This window comes from Sus scrofa, chromosome X (assembly GCF_000003025.6).
Source record: "Sus scrofa isolate TJ Tabasco breed Duroc chromosome X, Sscrofa11.1, whole genome shotgun sequence".
In the NCBI taxonomy this organism is placed as follows: Eukaryota; Metazoa; Chordata; class Mammalia; order Artiodactyla; family Suidae; genus Sus; species Sus scrofa.
The window spans coordinates 7,993,895-8,010,248 of record NC_010461.5 but is presented as its reverse complement, the minus strand read 5'-3'; the positions used below and the strand labels follow the sequence as shown (position 1 = coordinate 8,010,248).

Genomic DNA, 16,354 nt, shown 5'->3' with positions numbered 1-16,354 from the left:
AGAAGCAACTGAGGAGATGTAGAAACTTCATGGATTTGCTTGGTGACAACCCCCCACCACCTCCCCACCCCCTACCCCAGCATCCCGCCACCCACCAACCCTGGTCTGTGTGGTTCCCATGGGTATCACATCTGGGGACTCCATCCTCAGCTATAGAAACCCAGAATGGAGTGGTGGGGAGGCAGGAAAGGAACTGGCTGATTTTAGATTTTAGACTTCTAGGTTCTTCATTGCCAACTCTCTTGAGTCGAACCTTGTGACAATTTGGATAAACTTTGGGTGAATATTTTAAGAAAGGGCTCTTTAAACAAATTAATTTTAAAAGATGACATGGATTGAAATTAGGAAGGTGGATGCATTCGATGTGAGCCAACACTAAATTATCATGCCTTAAAGGCAATACAGCTATAGCTTTAACACATGTTTGTGGAATTTCCCAGCCATCGTGTGGTGACATTTCCTTGACTCTATGTGTGCTTGGCTCTGAAACTAGGCCTCTTGATTTTCCAAATGTCTGTATTGCATTAAAGATAAAAATAAAAATGGAGAACACTGCTCTGTGTCATTTATAGCAGTCACTGATACCTTCTGACTTTATCCCAATATACTAGGAATAAATACATCTTAGCCTGTGAGTTAACTGTGTTAATTTTATAATTTCCCAATAATGGACTTCACATATTTCCAACTTTAAAAACAGATTAATCAATATTATCAAAATGACTATGCTACCCAAGGCAATCTACACATTCAATGCAATCCCTATCAAATTATCAAGGACATTTTTTTCACAGAACTAGAACAAACTATTTTAAAGTTTGTTTAAAAAAACATGTTTGGTGGAGTTCCCATTGTGGCTCAGTGGCTTAAGAACCCAACACAGGGTCCGTGAAGAATCGGGTTTGATCCCTGGCCTCACTCAGTAGGTTAAGGATCTGATGTTGCTGTGGCTGTGGTGTAGGCCTCAGCTGCAGCTCTGATCTGACCCCTGGCCCAGGAACTTCCATATTATGCTGGTGCAGCCATTAAGTACATGACGTGCATGTACTTAATTTAAAAAAATTATTAAAATTCACAGTGGTGGAAATACAGATGGGGAGTGATGAGGAAATTGGGGCGTAGGGGAAGATGCAGATCATTTGATGAATTCATGACTGCTGATTGGCAGGTAGCCAGAGACAACCAGGTGGTGGAGGGTGGAGCGGGTGAGAGGATGGAGGGTGACGAACTGGAGTCGCCCATACAGACTTTTCCAGGTCAGTAGGAAGTCTTGAGGCTTCAGCTATTCCAGTTTGTGGTTTCAAATGGATTCTGAAACAACTTGATATATTACCCCAAATCAAAAATGTAATCAAATGATATTTTTAAAAGGCCACACATTTGATAATAGGTAGGTTTGGAGGTACCTTTGAAGTCACTCTTCATTTATTATTTGATAACCTTCTCCCCTAAGAAAGTAGTTTTGTTGGACATGTGCTAAGGATGGGTTTCATGACCAGTTGGCTCTGGGGACAGTATTACCTACTTTGAAATGACTCTTCCAAGGCCTAACCAATGCACCTGCCCTGCTTTTGAGAAAGCGCCACACTCTTTACTATTTCTAGGGTTTGGCTGTAGCCTTCTCTTGAGCCATAAGCTACTCTAAGAACTAAAGTCTTAGGAGAGAAGAGTCTGTCAATTCAAATCTTTACATACAAACCAAGCTTTTTATCTTTTGGGGCTAATAATTCCCAGTTTACCAAAGAAGTTAAAAAATCTATAAAGCCAAGAGTCACAGGCTGTGATGTATAATGGACTCAGGGAACTTGAAAGCATCACTCTTCACTTCTTATGTGAAGTGTAGTCATTTGTGTTGTGAACGGTTTCCAAAACCATGTGTTGCTTGATTGCATTGGGACTGTTTAGTTGGGAGAAGAAAACGAAGGCTTGAGAAAGATGCAAACTGGCCTGATTCTGTTTGGCCAGATTTGGGAAGGTGTGTTATTTATTCATTTTTCAGAGATAAAATAGCGCTTTCGACCTGTCAACTGTGAACATCTTTCTTCTCCCTGCCACCAAACCTAATTCCCTTCTGCTCTTGCTCATCCTGGTGACAAGAGTCTACCATCCTCCCAGCTGCTCAAGCCAGAAACCTTGAAGCCATCCGAGATTACTCCTTCCATCCCCACTGCATCCAACTTGTCTGCAAGCATCTGGGAGGTTTTTAGCATCTCCCTGTCTGTTCCGATTTGCCTCAGTGTCGTACCTAGCCCAGTGACTTCTCCGATCTTGGCATCTTGGACTTGTTCTCCCCCTAAATTCCTTTAGAAATGTGTTTGCAGTCATCTTTCCCATATGCAAATCTAATCCCCTTCCTCTCTTCCTCAAGGTTCCTGAATGGCTCACCCTCACCTACAGAGGAGAATCCAACCTGCTTCGCAATGCCTGCGGAGAAAGCCCCTCCAGGATCTGGCCCTGATTTCTGCTTGGCTTCTCCCCTGCTGTTTCCTTCCTTCTAGCCTCGTAATTTACCCCCAGACAGCCTGTTCTCTCAACTTCATTTGCCTTGACACCCACGGCCTTTTCCAGTGTTGCATTTCTACCGAGCAAAGCCTTAACCCTCTTGTTCGGCTTTCTGGTCTCCGGTGAAACACTGCCTTCTCTCTAAAGCCTTCCTTGATCCCCAGACAAATGTCAAAGCCTTTTCTCCTGGGCATCCCATTGCATCTGGTACTTACTGCTAGGATCATCATTTGTGTATGTTATGGATTCCAAGTGTTTTTCCTACCAAAGTTTAACTGCTTAAGGACAAAGACTGTGTGGTCATTTTGATCGTTCCAAGCCTAGTCCTGTTCTTAGCATGTAATAGGTGCTCATGAAATTTTGTTGGAATGAATTATGTATCTGCTAGGGATGGGTTGATTGCATTCGTAAGCTGTTGTTCAGAAACTGGCAAACGACAGCCCACTGTTCAAATCCAGCCTTCCACCTGTTTATGTCAATGGCGTTTGATTGGCACATGGCCACACCCATTCATTTATGAATTGTCCATGGTTGTTTTCATACCACAAAAGCAGGTCTGAATAGTTTTAACAGAGACCACATGGTCCCCAAAGCCTGAAATATTTACTATCTGGCCTTTTACAGAAAAAAGACAGCCAACAGCTGCTACAGATAATAGAGTCCCCCCGGAGGGCATATTTTTAAACACTTTTAAAGAATAGATATAGGAGTTCCCCTTGTGGCACAGCGGAAACGAATCCGACCAGGAACCATGAGGTTGCGGGTTCGATTCCTGGCCTCACTCAGTGGGTTAAGGATCTGGCCTTGCTGTGGCTGTGCTATAGGCTGGCAGTAACAGCTCCGATTCAACCCCTCGCCTGGGAACCTCCATATGCCACAGGTTCGGCCCTAAAAAGACAAAAAGACAAAAAAAAAAAAAAGAATAGGTATGTAATTCCATTTTGACACTTCAAATAGCAGTTGGCTCCCTCAGATACCTAAACTTCATATTTAAAAATCACCAACTCCTCTAAGACTTCCCATGTGGGGTGGGAGGAAATGAATTCACTGATAATATGCCTTGGGGTGCCCTAAGCTTAGAGGGTGTGCTCGAGGGGTCCACCCAAGGCTTGAGTCCCCAACTCCCATCTAAACTTGTAACTAGTCCAGGGATACCAAAAAAAGAAAAAATCCAAAATACACTGGACCTCGAAGCATTTTCTTCTGTTCACCGAAGGTACCAACAGCCTACCCACCTTGCCTAGATTTATTTCCTCGCTCCCCATTCCTGACCTGTTCCCACGTCCTGCTTCCTGAGCCCCTCCAGGGCCCCTGGCCGCCTTCATCATTGTCTGCGCGATGCACGTTCATACGTGAGAAGACAAGCAAACAAAAATTCCTCACTTTCTTTAGCTCCTGTTCAAACATGGCCTTTCCTGGGAGGTCTTTTCCGATCTCTGTATCTACCGCTGTAAATCCCTGTCCTGTGCTCACACTGCCAGGCCCTTCCCCGCCCTTTTTTTTTTTTTTTTTAATGAGTTTTATTTTTTCCATCATAGCTGATTTACAGCGGTCTGTCCATTTTCTCCTGTACAGCAAGGGGACACAGTCACACACACACATATACATTCTTTTGCACACAGTATCCTGCTCCATCCTAAGTGACTAGATATAGTTCCCAGAGCTATACAGCAGGACCTCATCGCTTATCCATTCCACCCTGCGGCATATGGAAGTTCCCAGGGTAGGAGTCGAATCGAGCTGTACCTACCAGCCTATGCCACAGCCACAGCAGCTCGGAATCTGAGTCGTGTCTGTGACCTACACCGAAGCTCATGGCAATGCCAGATCCTTAACCCGGTGAGTGAGGCCAGGGATCGAACCCATGTCCTTATGGATACTAGTTGAGTTTGTTAGCGCTGAGCCGCAATGGGAACCATGCAGTCACTTCCCTGCTTTTGTATTCCCTTCATAGCAATCATCATCATTTGACGCATTCCTTTATTTACCCTTGTTTATTTTCCACCCCTACTAGACTATAAATATCTCCATGCGTTCAATGAATGAACACACAAATCAGTGAAATCCCAGATAAAGAGGATAAAATATCCAAGAATCAACATAGTGCCATTCATTCTTGGGAATGAACATTCTATGCAGGAATTTGCTACCAATAGGGACCAAAGGTGTCTCAATAGTCGGTGGGACCCGTCTTCTGGTCTCTCTTCTTTTTTTTTTTTTTTTTTGCCTTATCTAGGGCCATACCCGTGGCATGTGGAGGTTCCCAGGTTAGGGGTCGAATCGGAGCCTACACCAGAGCCACAGCAATGCAGGATCCGAGCCACATCTGCGACCTACATACACCACAGCTCACGGCAACACTGGATCCTTAACCCACTGAGCAAGGCCAGGGATCGAACCCGCAACCTCATGGTTCCTAGTGGGATTCGTTAACCACTGAGCCACAACGGAAACTCCTCTGTCTGTCTTCTTAAAGGGGAATGATGAGATTGGTGTTCCCCACGTCCAAACAAATCCCTGGCACTGTCTATGGGACCCAGCACTTTTCATCGCCCCAGAACTTTTCTTGACTGTTGAGGAAACTGTAGGTACCTCTTCAAAGCTGTTGTGCCTGGTGGTTATCTGTGATTTATAAGGATTCCTCCTAAGTCAGGGGACAGTGGGCTTCAGAAGATTGCCAAGTATTGCTTCTTAGGCCATCACATTCTCACCGTCTGCCTCCAGCGTAGCGATACTCGCTCACAGTGGAATCAGAGCTGTGTATGCATGCACACAGATGGACTCAGGATTGTGGGACTCTTTGCCTAGATTCTTTGATGTGGGATATTGTAGCAGCAAATGTCTCTGTAAATATATACAGCTTTTAATGATCGCATCTCTGTACTCCTTGTGATCAAAATTGCTTGCTGGAGTGCTATAAATAGAAACTCAGTGGTTACAATTTAGCAAAGAATTTTTAAAATTTTTGATTAGCGTATAGTCAATTTACAGAGTTGAGTCCATTTCTGCTGTACGGCATGGTGACCCAGTCATATATATCACATATTTATATATTCTTTTTCTCTTATTATCTTCCATCATGGTCTCTCCCAGGAGACTGGATATAGTTCCCTGTGCTGTGCAGTAGGACCTCGTACAGTTATGTGTAAAAGAATGAAATTAGAACATTCTCTACCACCATACACAAAATGGATTGAAGACCTAAATGTAATATGCCAGATACTGTAAAACTCCTAGAGAACTCATAGGCGGAATGCTCTTTGACATAAATCATAGCATAGAATTTTAAAGCCTGGTGTTTTTAGCTTGAGTCCTTGTTGGTGTCAAATCTTGTAAGTTTTATGATTTGGAGAAAATTTTTTTTTGTCTTTTTAGGGCCGCACCCATGGCATATGGAGGTTTCCAGGCGAGGGGTCTAAATGGAGCTGTTGCCACTGGCCTAAGCCACAGCCACAGCAACGCCAGATCCTTAACCCACTGAGCAAGGCCAGGGATTGAACCTGCAACCTCATGGTTCCTAGTCGGATTCATTTCCGCTGTGCCACGACGGGAGCGCCCTATGATATGGAGAAAATTGCTTAACCTTCCAAGCCTCAATTTCATCTATATTATTTTGATATGCACTATATATTACTATAATATCAATATATCATAAGTCTATATTGTAAGGATGTATCATAAGTGTATAGTATATGTTAAAATAATATGTCACATAAATATACTAGATGTATTATTATGTAATGTTTTTATTATTAGATATTATTTTATAAGATAGGTAAAAACGGTAACTAACTCATAAAGCTGTTGGAGGAAGTAACTAAAAAGCCCTTGGCACAGTTGCTGGTACTTTATAGGCTGTCAATATACATTTATCCTCCTATGTCTAGTATGCACAATGGCAGTTAGCTGTAGTTTTTCCTGTTACTGAGAAACAACTGAAAAGTTCCCATGTGCCTCCATAAAAGAGAGGAAGCAGGACCCTTGAAACATCTTTCCACAGTTTTCTTTGGCCTCTGTATGCCTCACTGCATGGGATCAGGTGACCTAGCAGATACTCAAGTGTTTGATATTTGCAACTGATGGAAAAAAATCCGCAGCTAACAAAGAGAGGATTTGATTTCAGGGACTGTGAGCCAATTTTTGAACCCAAAAATGAAGTTCCTTTGCCTTTATTATCGATCCAGAGAGGGGCTGAGCTTGGTAAGTCATAGATCAACCGTATGACCCTGGATGTTTTTCCCTTTGGTCTGCAGGGTGATTTCACCTGGAACAGTATGTCCGGCCGCAGCGTGCGGCTGAGGTCAGTCCCCATCCAGAGCCTCTCAGAGCTGGAGCGAGCCCGACTACAGGAAGTGGCTTTTTATCAGCTGCAGCAGGACTGTGACCTGAGCTGTCAGATCACCATTCCCAAAGGTAAGGCCCCATCTGCCATTCCGTGGGGGATGCTGCAAGTCAAACAGCGTTTCTGCCGGCGCCGCAAGCTGCAGACTCCTCCCAACCCCGACATTAACACAGGAAGGAAGCCACAGCTTCTGGGCCGTTGGCTGGCACTGATGTCCGTTTTGAAACACGTGTTCAAGTGGTGGGGCAATTTACATGTCGGTTAATATGTTTATTTAAAGCGGAGATCACTTTGCCGCGCTAAAGGGGAAAGCCATGTGTATTTCAACAGTCTGCATGGCTTCAGCACAACCGATTCAAAAGGCGCTTTAGAAAGGTCAGCTTAAAGGGCTAGAAGAAAAACCAGGTCTCTCTCGATATGATTTCAAAATAACCAGTTGAAAGGAATATTTTAGCAATGGTTAAACTTATCATTTGACCTTATGCAAACCAGAATCCGTGCTTATACCAAGGTTACCTCATTTTTATCCAGTCTTGCACCAGGCGTGTCTCTGTTGGGGTTCACAATGAGGGCACTGGAGCCCGTGCAGACTCAGTTGTCTGATGTTTTTGCAAACACAGATCTTGATTTTGGTAAATATGAGAAGCAAGTATCTGAAATCCTTGGATCTGTTTACTGTCTTCTATACAGGCACTTTGTAGTAGTGTGCAGCAGAAAGGTAATTTGAAGTGGCGTGAAAAGACATGACCTTACACAAACTGAGTACACCTGCCGTAAAAAGCAACCTTGGCTGACGTGTCTGAAACTTAAAGGAAAGCAGGGAAGCGATAGATAGCAAGCATCTAAAAGCTAGAAGTATGCCTAGGAAGATTTCAGTAGCTACAGAACTTCTCCTTTGTTTTCTTTTATTAGGGGGTTGAGGGGATGCTTCATGAATATTTATTTATAAAATAATCCATGTCCTATATATACACAAACACATAGGTGATTCTCAACCCGGGATGGTTTTGCCCCCCTCCCCAGCTACGATATAGCAACATCTGGCTCCACTTTCTGTTTTCACAGCTTGAGGGGAGGAGGTAGCTGGCATCTAGTGGGTAGAAGCCAGGGATGTTGTTCAGAATCCTATAACACAAAGGACCTTCCCCCACAACAAGCATCATCAGCCCCCAAGAGCCCAAGTGCCGAGGTTGAAGAACCTTGAAATATACATGAACACGTGCTCACATTCTAGCAACAGCAATGCGGGCTGTGGCCCGTGGACGGGACCCTGGCTTGGGAGTCTAAAGATCAGGATACGAGGATTTGTCTGGTCACCCCCCTCTCCACATGTGAACTTGGGAAATGCATCTCTGTAGTAGGAGGCTTTGTTTTGCTGCCTAGAAAGAGGAGGACAAAAACATGGACCACACCGAGGTTTTCATTGGATGAAATGGATGTTTCCATTTCATTCTTAGGGCCACTTTTATTCTTTTTTTTTAATTGAAGTATAGTTGGTTTACGGTATTATAGTAATGTCAGGTAAACCTAGTGATTGAGTATTTTGACAGATTATACTCCATTAAAATTATTATTACAAGGTAATGAGTATAATTCCTGAGCTGTACCATATATCCCTATTGCTTATCTATTTTACACATGCTACTCTGTATCTCTTAACCCCATACCCCTATATTGTCCCTCTTCCTACCCTCCCCCCCACTGGTAACCACTAGTTTGTCTTCTATATTTGTGAAACTCTTTCTGATTTGCTATATGTATTCATTTGTTTTATTTTTTAGATTCTACATATAAGTGATATCATACAGTATTTGTCATTCTCCATCTTATCTCACTCACTGTAATAAGTCCATCCACCTTGCCACAGATGGCAGAATTTCATTCTTTTTATGGCTGAGTAATGTTCCATTGTAAATATGTACCACATCTTCTTTATCCACTGTTGATAGACACTTGGATTGCTTCCATACCTTGGCTACTGTAAATAATGCTGCTATGAACATAGGGGTGTATGTATCTTTTCAAATGGGCATTTTCGTTTTTTTTTTTTTTTCTGGATATATACCCAGGAGAGGAATTTCTAGATCATATGGTACTTCTCTTTTTACGTTCTTGAGGAATAATCTTTACACTATTTTCCATACTGGCTACACCAATTTATATTCCCACCAATTGCGTGCAAGGGTTCCCTTTTCTCCACATCTTCACCAATATTTGTTATTTGTAGACTTTTGGGGTTTTTTTGTTTGTTTTGTTTTGTTTTGTTTTGTTTGTCTTTTTGCTATTTCTTTGGGCCGCTCCCACGGCATATGGAGGTTCCCAAGCTAGGGGTTGAATCGGAGCTGTAGCCACTGGCCTACGCCAGAGCCATTTGTAGACTTTTTAATAAGGGTCATTCTGACAAGTGTGAGGTGACATCTCATTGTGGTTTCAATTTGCATTTCTCTAATAATCAGTGATGCTGAACAACTTTTTATGTGCCTGTTAGACATCTTTATGTCTTCTTTGGAAAAATATCTATTCAGGCCTTCTTCCCATTTTTCAATTTATTTTTGGTGTTGAGTCGTATGAGCTGTTTATATATTTTGGATAGTAACCCCTTTCAGTCTATCATTTGCAAATATTTTCTCCCATTCCATAGGTTGTCCTTTTGTTTTTTCAATGGTTTCCTTTACTGTGCAAAAGCTTTTAAGTTTAGTTAGGCCCCATTTGTTTATTTTTACTTTTCTCTTTTGCTTTAGGAGACAGATGCAGAAAATATTGCTGTGATTTATGTCAAAGAGTGTTCTGCCTCTGTTCTCTTCCATGAGTTTTATGGTTTCAGGCCTTACATTCATATCTTTAAGCTATTTTGAGTTTGTTTGTTTATTTATTTATTTATTTATCTTTTTGTCTTTTTAGGGCCATACCACAGCATAGGGAAGTTCCCAGGCTAGGGGTCTAAAGGGAGCTGTAGCCACCAGCCTATGCCACAGCCACAGCAACACCAGATCTGAGCCACATCTGAAACCTACACCACTGCTTACGGCACACGGGATCCTTAACCCACTGAGCAATGCCGGGATCAAACCTGCAACTTCATGGTTCCTAGTCGGATTCATTTCCGCTGGGCCACAACGGGAACTCCTTTTTGAGATTGTATGTATCTGATGTGAGAAAATGTTTTAATTTCATTCTTTCACATGTAGCTGTCCAGTTTTCCCAGCACCACTTACTGAAGAGACTGTTTTTCTCCATTGTATATGCTTGCCTGTTTTGTCATAGATTCATTGACCAGGGGTACATGAGTTTATTTCTGGGCTCTCTGTTCTGTTCCAATGATTTATATTTCTGTTTCTCTGTCACTGCCATGCTGTTTTGATCACTGTAGCTTTTTAGTATAACCTGAAGACTGGGAAGGTGATACTTCCAACTTTGTTCTTTTTTCTTAAGATCACTTTGGAAATTCTAGGTCTTTTGTAGTTCCATAAACATTTTAGGATTATTTGTTATAATTCTGTGAAAAAATGTCATGGGTATTTTGATGGGGATTGCATTAAATCCATAGATTGCTTTGGGTAGTGTGGCCATTTTAACAATATTAATTCTTTCAATCTAAGAACATGGGCTATCTCTCCATTTCTTTGTATCATCTTTAATTTTCTTGATCAGTGTTTTATAGTTTTCACAGTATGTCTTTCACCTCCTTATTTAAATTTATTCCTAGGTATTTTATTCTTTTTGATGTGATTTTGTTTATTTTTTATTAAAGTATAGTTGCTTTACAATGTGCCAATTTCTGCTATGTGACTATATATATATACACATATATATGTGTATATGTATATATGCCTTTTCTTTTTTTTTTGCAATTTACAGCTCTTTATATTTTTTTCCCTGTACGCTCTTGTTAATTTTTATTTATTTATTTTTTATTTTTATCTATTTTTATTTATTTATTTTTTAATTACTCAAATGAATTTATCACCTCTGTAGTTGTATAATGATCATAACAATCTGATTTCACAGGATTTCCATCCCTATATGCCTTTTCTTATGTTATCTTCCGTCATAGCCTATCCTATTTAGGTGATTTTAAAGGAGGGTTTTTTTGTTTTTTGGTTTTTTTTTTTGGTCTATTTGGTGCATCTGCACCCATGCATATGGAGGTTCCCAGGCTAGGGGTCCAATCAGAGCTGTAGCTGCCGGCCTACACCAGCCACAGCAATGCCAGATCCAAGCCGCATCTGTGACCTACTCCACAATTCACAACAGTGCCGGATCCTTAACCCACTGAGCAAGGCCAGGGATCAAACCTTTGTCCTTGTGGATCCTAGTCGGATTTGTTTCCACTGACTGAGTGAGCCACAACAGGAACTCCAAGATTTTTTTTTAACTTTCTCTTTCTGGTAGTTTGTTATTAGTGTATAGAGTAATAACAGATTTCTGCATATTAATCTTGTATCCTGCAGCTTTACTGAGTTCATTGATTAATTCTTATAGTGTTTTGGTGTTGACTTAAGGGTTTTCTATATGAAGTATCATGTCATCTGCATATAGTGACAGTTTTAATTCTTCCTTTCCAGTTGGGATGTCTGTTTCTTTTTCTTGTCTGATTGCTGTGACTAGGACTTCTAATACTAGGTTAAACAGAAGTGATGAGAGGAGCCACTTTTAATCTTTTTTTTTATTATTATTATTTTCCCACTGTACAGCAAGGGGGTCAGGTCATCCTTAGATGTATACATTGCAGTTACAGTTTTTTCCCCCACCCTTTCTTCTGTTGCGACATGAGTATCTAGACATAGTTCTCAATGCTATTCAGCAGGATCTCCTTATAAATCTATTCTAGGTTGTGTCTGATAAGCCCAAGCTCCCGATCCCTCCCACACTTTTAATCTTTAAGCTGGTATCTGGGGCTCTCTTGGAGGTCATGAAAGAGTTCAGGAGAAGGGAGAAATAGATTAGGTCAGGGGACGGAAGGGACAGGCACATTTCACTGACTGATGTTTGTCTCCTTTGGCTTCCTCATCACACTCTACTTGACATCAAAACCACAGCCAGTCCCTCCCAGGAGGAAATACCTATCCCTGTTTTTTTCTTTTCATGCTAATGTAACGCAGAGACCCTCAGCTCAAGTGAGAAGAAAAGCCCTTTGGCAATTGGTGAAAAATGAGTACTAATCACCAGAGTGCCATGTTGCTGTTTCTCTCTAGGACAATCTCATTCTGCTTTGTCTGGCCTTGGTTTGGTTTTAGGGTGGAGATGAGGCCTTTCCTTGCCTCCTCATTGACTCACAAGGTGGCCCAGGTAGGGCCCGAGACTCCTGTCTGCCCTTTGCAAGAACAGATGTTCTTTCAGTTCCTAAAAAAATTTAATAGCAATGTTGTTGGCAAACCCAATTTCTAGTGAATGCAATGATGACTCTAAAAAGTCATGTGAAACCCAGATTGGATGCACATCAGATGAGATATCAAGGAACAAATTTTCTTTGTAGATTTGTTTTCAAATGCCGCTAATTTGATGTTTCTCTTTGTTCCTGCTTTTTAGAGTCCGCTAAATAAATAACCTTTACCAGACAGTTTTATAAAGCTTATCTGCTAGAAGCTCTGTCTTCATTGCTTATTTCTGAGACTGTGTGGGTCCTAGCACATTCAAGGAAAGATTTGTTCTCTCAAGATGTTCAAAGATGTTTATATTTCCTATAAAAATGAGAGATAATGATTTTTTTTAAATTCCTTACTTATGGAGGAGAGAAGAAATTGTGTCGCTGGATGGAAAAAAAAACCAAAACAGACATCACCCAAGAGTTCTGATGCTATTGTTTTGGCAGATCATCATAGACATTAACTATTTACTGAGATTATTCAAAAGTTTGGCCATTGCTGAGTGCTATGATGGCAGCTTTAGGCTGAGGGTAGACCCTTGGTTCCCTGCAAACCTCCAAGTGGAAGTTCTAAACAGGGTCAGAGTAACTGTCTGAATAATTTAGTCAGAAAAATAAATCTAATCACCAGGGCCTAGAACCTCAAGAAATGATAGCAGGCCTAATGCGACAGTAGGTATAATGAAAGTGCACACGTGCTCAAGTTCACATTTTTGCTCTTTGTCACTTTAGGATGACTGTAGGAATTTATTTATGAGTCTCTGTTTGAAAGACCCTCTTTTTCTATGCAACTGGTGCTTCTAGGGCTCAGATGAATGACAATATAATAATTTGTCAGCTGCTGGGCTTCATCGCAGAGATGGAAAAAATTGAGGATTGGGGGGTTGGGAAATTATTGGGGTTGTTTCCTAGAGCTGACTGCAGGGATGAGATCCAAAGCACAGATAGAGGATTTAACCTCCTCTTGAGCTTTAGAAATAGGTGGACATTGGTTATATGGATACAGAGGCATGTAGATTAGAAGATGATGGGAGAGTAGGTGGAATTTCACTCCAGATTGCCTCTCCTCCCTCAGAAAAATGGGAAGCGTTTTCATCTGCTCAGAGTGAGGATAGGAAGGAGGTTCTAGAGGTTTGAGGAAAGAGGAAAGGGATGGAAACTAGGAAAGCTGGTGGACCAGCAGTGTCACAAGATGGTAGGGCAGCCTAAAAGGCCTGTTCGAGATTAGTAGCTGGGAATTTAAAGTGCCAAATAAACCTCTGGGCAGCTGAACACTCCTAAAGCTAACACTCCATTTTGCACTTTGAATTCCCCAGTAGTGATTAATCTAAATCTCCTTTCACTGAGTTAGGATTTTTAAGGTGAGTTCAGTAATGACAGAGGGGGACATATCAGCTAAGAATACTTCTGTGGTAAGCAAAATATTGAACCCCCCAAAGACAGACGTGTCCTAGTCCCTGGAATCTATGAGTACTGACCTCACATGCCAAAAGGAACTTTGCAGATGTGATCAACCAAGGTCTTTGAAATAACCTGGATGATCTGGGAGGTTCCAAGCTAATCACACTTAAAAGCAGAGAAACTTTCCCAGCTGTAGTCAGAGAGAGGTATGACTTTGGAGGAATGGTCAGAGAGATGCATTGCTGCTGGCTTTGAGGATGGAGGAAGGATCCATGAGCCAAGGAATGCAGGCAGACTCTAGAAGCAATAAAAGGTAAGGAAACAGATTCTCCCTAGAGCCTCAAGGAAGAATGCAACCCTGCTGACACCTTGACTCTAGCCCAGTGAGACCCGTTTCAGACCTCTGGCCTCCAGAAATGTCAGGTAATAAATTTGAGTTGTTTAGGTCACTAAGTTTGTGGTCGTTTGATACAGAAGCTAGAAGAAACTAGTACAGTATCCGAAGGAATGAATATAATCTCCGACCATGGAATCTAAGCTGAAGAAGAATGCTTAGAAATAAATGTAAAAGACCTCTATTTTCTTGAATAAGAAGACTCAGCAATACGAAGATGTCAATTTTGTCATAAATCGTCTATCAACCGAATGTGATTCCAAAAAGCATACTGACAGAATTTGTTTTTGTAATATCACTAAATTGATTTAAACATCATCTGGGCAAATAATTATGTGAGAATAGGTAGGCAGGGGAAAACTGAAAAAAGAGGCCAAACAGAAGTTATTCTTATCCATTTATTAAAATGTCACAAAACAAAAGCAATTAAAAGAATATTGTGCTGCTTCACAGCAGGCAGATCAATGAGAGACAGGAGAGTTCAAAATTGAGATAAAATAAATACGAGAAGTTATGACATGATACACATTGCATTTCTTCTCAGAGGGAAATGATATATTATTGTTGTATTTGTGACAATGAGACAGCCATTAAGGAGAAAATTAGGATTCTGACCTTACTCCTTACATCGACATAAATTGATATGGAAGAAAGATTTGAAGATTTTTAAAAATGAAACCCTACATGCACCAAAACAAAACAAAGCTAGGTATTAATATATTTTTACATTGAGGAAGGTACTACCCAGAAAACATAAAGAGTGACACATTTCACTACCTTAAAAAAAACCCATCTCTGTGGCAAACAAACATATAAATAAATGGAAATTTACAACACATTCGACAAACTAGAGGCTAACTTCTCTACTATATAAAGCTTTATTACAAATTAATATGAGAAAGGAAACAATTCAAATGTGGACAAATTATAGGCAGCTCACAGAAAGAGAAATTTAGGTGATTTATAAATATTTGTCAAAATGCTCACCCTCATAGTCACCCAAGATAAGCGAGCTAAGCAACAAAGGGATTTTTTTCTCTTAGACTGGAATGGCTCCACAAGTGGGACAGTATAATTCATGAGAGAACAGACACTCGTATCCTGTTGGTAAGAAACTAATTGTGGCAGCAACTTACAAGGCATTTTGGCAACATCTAACTTTTAAATGGCCCCCAAATGCTACTTGTAAGAATGTACCTCCCAGATATGTACTTGTATTAGTTGCGGTAGGTTAACCACTTCATGCCTTCATACCATAAAAGCTTCTTTCTTTTTCCGACACCATCTAATACGGGGCGGGGGAGGGGCATAGGGATCAGGAGAAAGGACTCTGCTCCACACAGTTACTCAGGAACCTAGGCTTTCTCCAATCTTGTGGCTCCGCCCTCTTCAGCCAGGAGACATAAAATAAAAATAGTAAGATTTCCACGAACCTTATAAGATGACCGATGAACGTGATTTGTTACCCCTTCTAAACTTAAGCTATTTCAAAAAGGGAATTTTAAAGATGCTATAGAGATATAGCAGTAGTGGTCAGGAGGCCTTTAAGTGGGAGGGACCATGTCTGTCAATGGGGTTTCCTCTGTGAGCTTGAGATTGCTCCATGGAGGCAACCATGGAATCTTTCTACCTGACCAAAGACTGTTCTTGGCATAGGCTCTTGGACAGACATTCTAGTCTGTAAAGGGCTCAGTCCTTAATAGCAGACCGGGGAAGCAAAGGCAGAGCTCATGGCTGAGAAGTGACGCAACACCTAATGGCCTTCGTGAACTTGTCATTTATTCAGACACATCAACTGAGTACTGTTTGTGTATCAGGTTTAATTAATATTATTTTGATAGTGTTTTAATACAAATGGTCTAAGGCAGGGGTTCGTGAAAAGGCCCACTGGCCAAACCCAGCTCACCACTTATGTTCATAAATAAAGCCTTATTGGCACACAGCCATGCTTATTCATTTACGTGTTGTCTATGGCTGCTTTTGAGCAACGGTGGCAGAGTTGAATAGTTGTGACCGTCTGTATGCCCCACAGAGTCTCTGGCCCTTTATAAGAAAAAAAAAAAAATTGCTGGAGTTCCCATTGTGGCTCATTGGTTAACGAATCCGACCAGGAAACATGAGGTTGCGGGTTCAATCCCTGGCCTTGCTCAGTGGGTTAAGGATCTGGCGTTGCTGTGAGCTGTGGTGTAGGTCGCAGACAAGGCTCAGATCCCGTGTTGCTGTGGCTCTGGCGTAGACTGGCAGCTACAGCTCCGATTAGACCCCTAACCTGGGAACCTCCACATGCCGTGGGTGTGGCCCTAGAAAATACAAAAAAAAAAAAAAAATTGCTGACCTCTGGTCTAAGGCA

The 16,354-nt window shown here is 41.4% G+C and overlaps 1 protein-coding gene across 5 annotated transcripts in view; it reads left to right on the top strand.

Annotated features, from left to right (window-relative positions):
- ARHGAP6 (Rho GTPase activating protein 6) overlaps window positions 1-16,354 on the top strand; it is a 530,729-nt gene that overhangs the window by 431,331 nt on the left and 83,044 nt on the right. For all 5 annotated transcript variants that reach the window (XM_021080043.1, XM_021080046.1, XM_021080047.1 and 2 more), the window contains exon 2: window positions 6,756-6,915. In XM_021080043.1, the coding sequence (XP_020935702.1) occupies window positions 6,756-6,915 (160 nt within the window). The remainder of the gene's footprint in view (window positions 1-6,755; window positions 6,916-16,354) is intronic.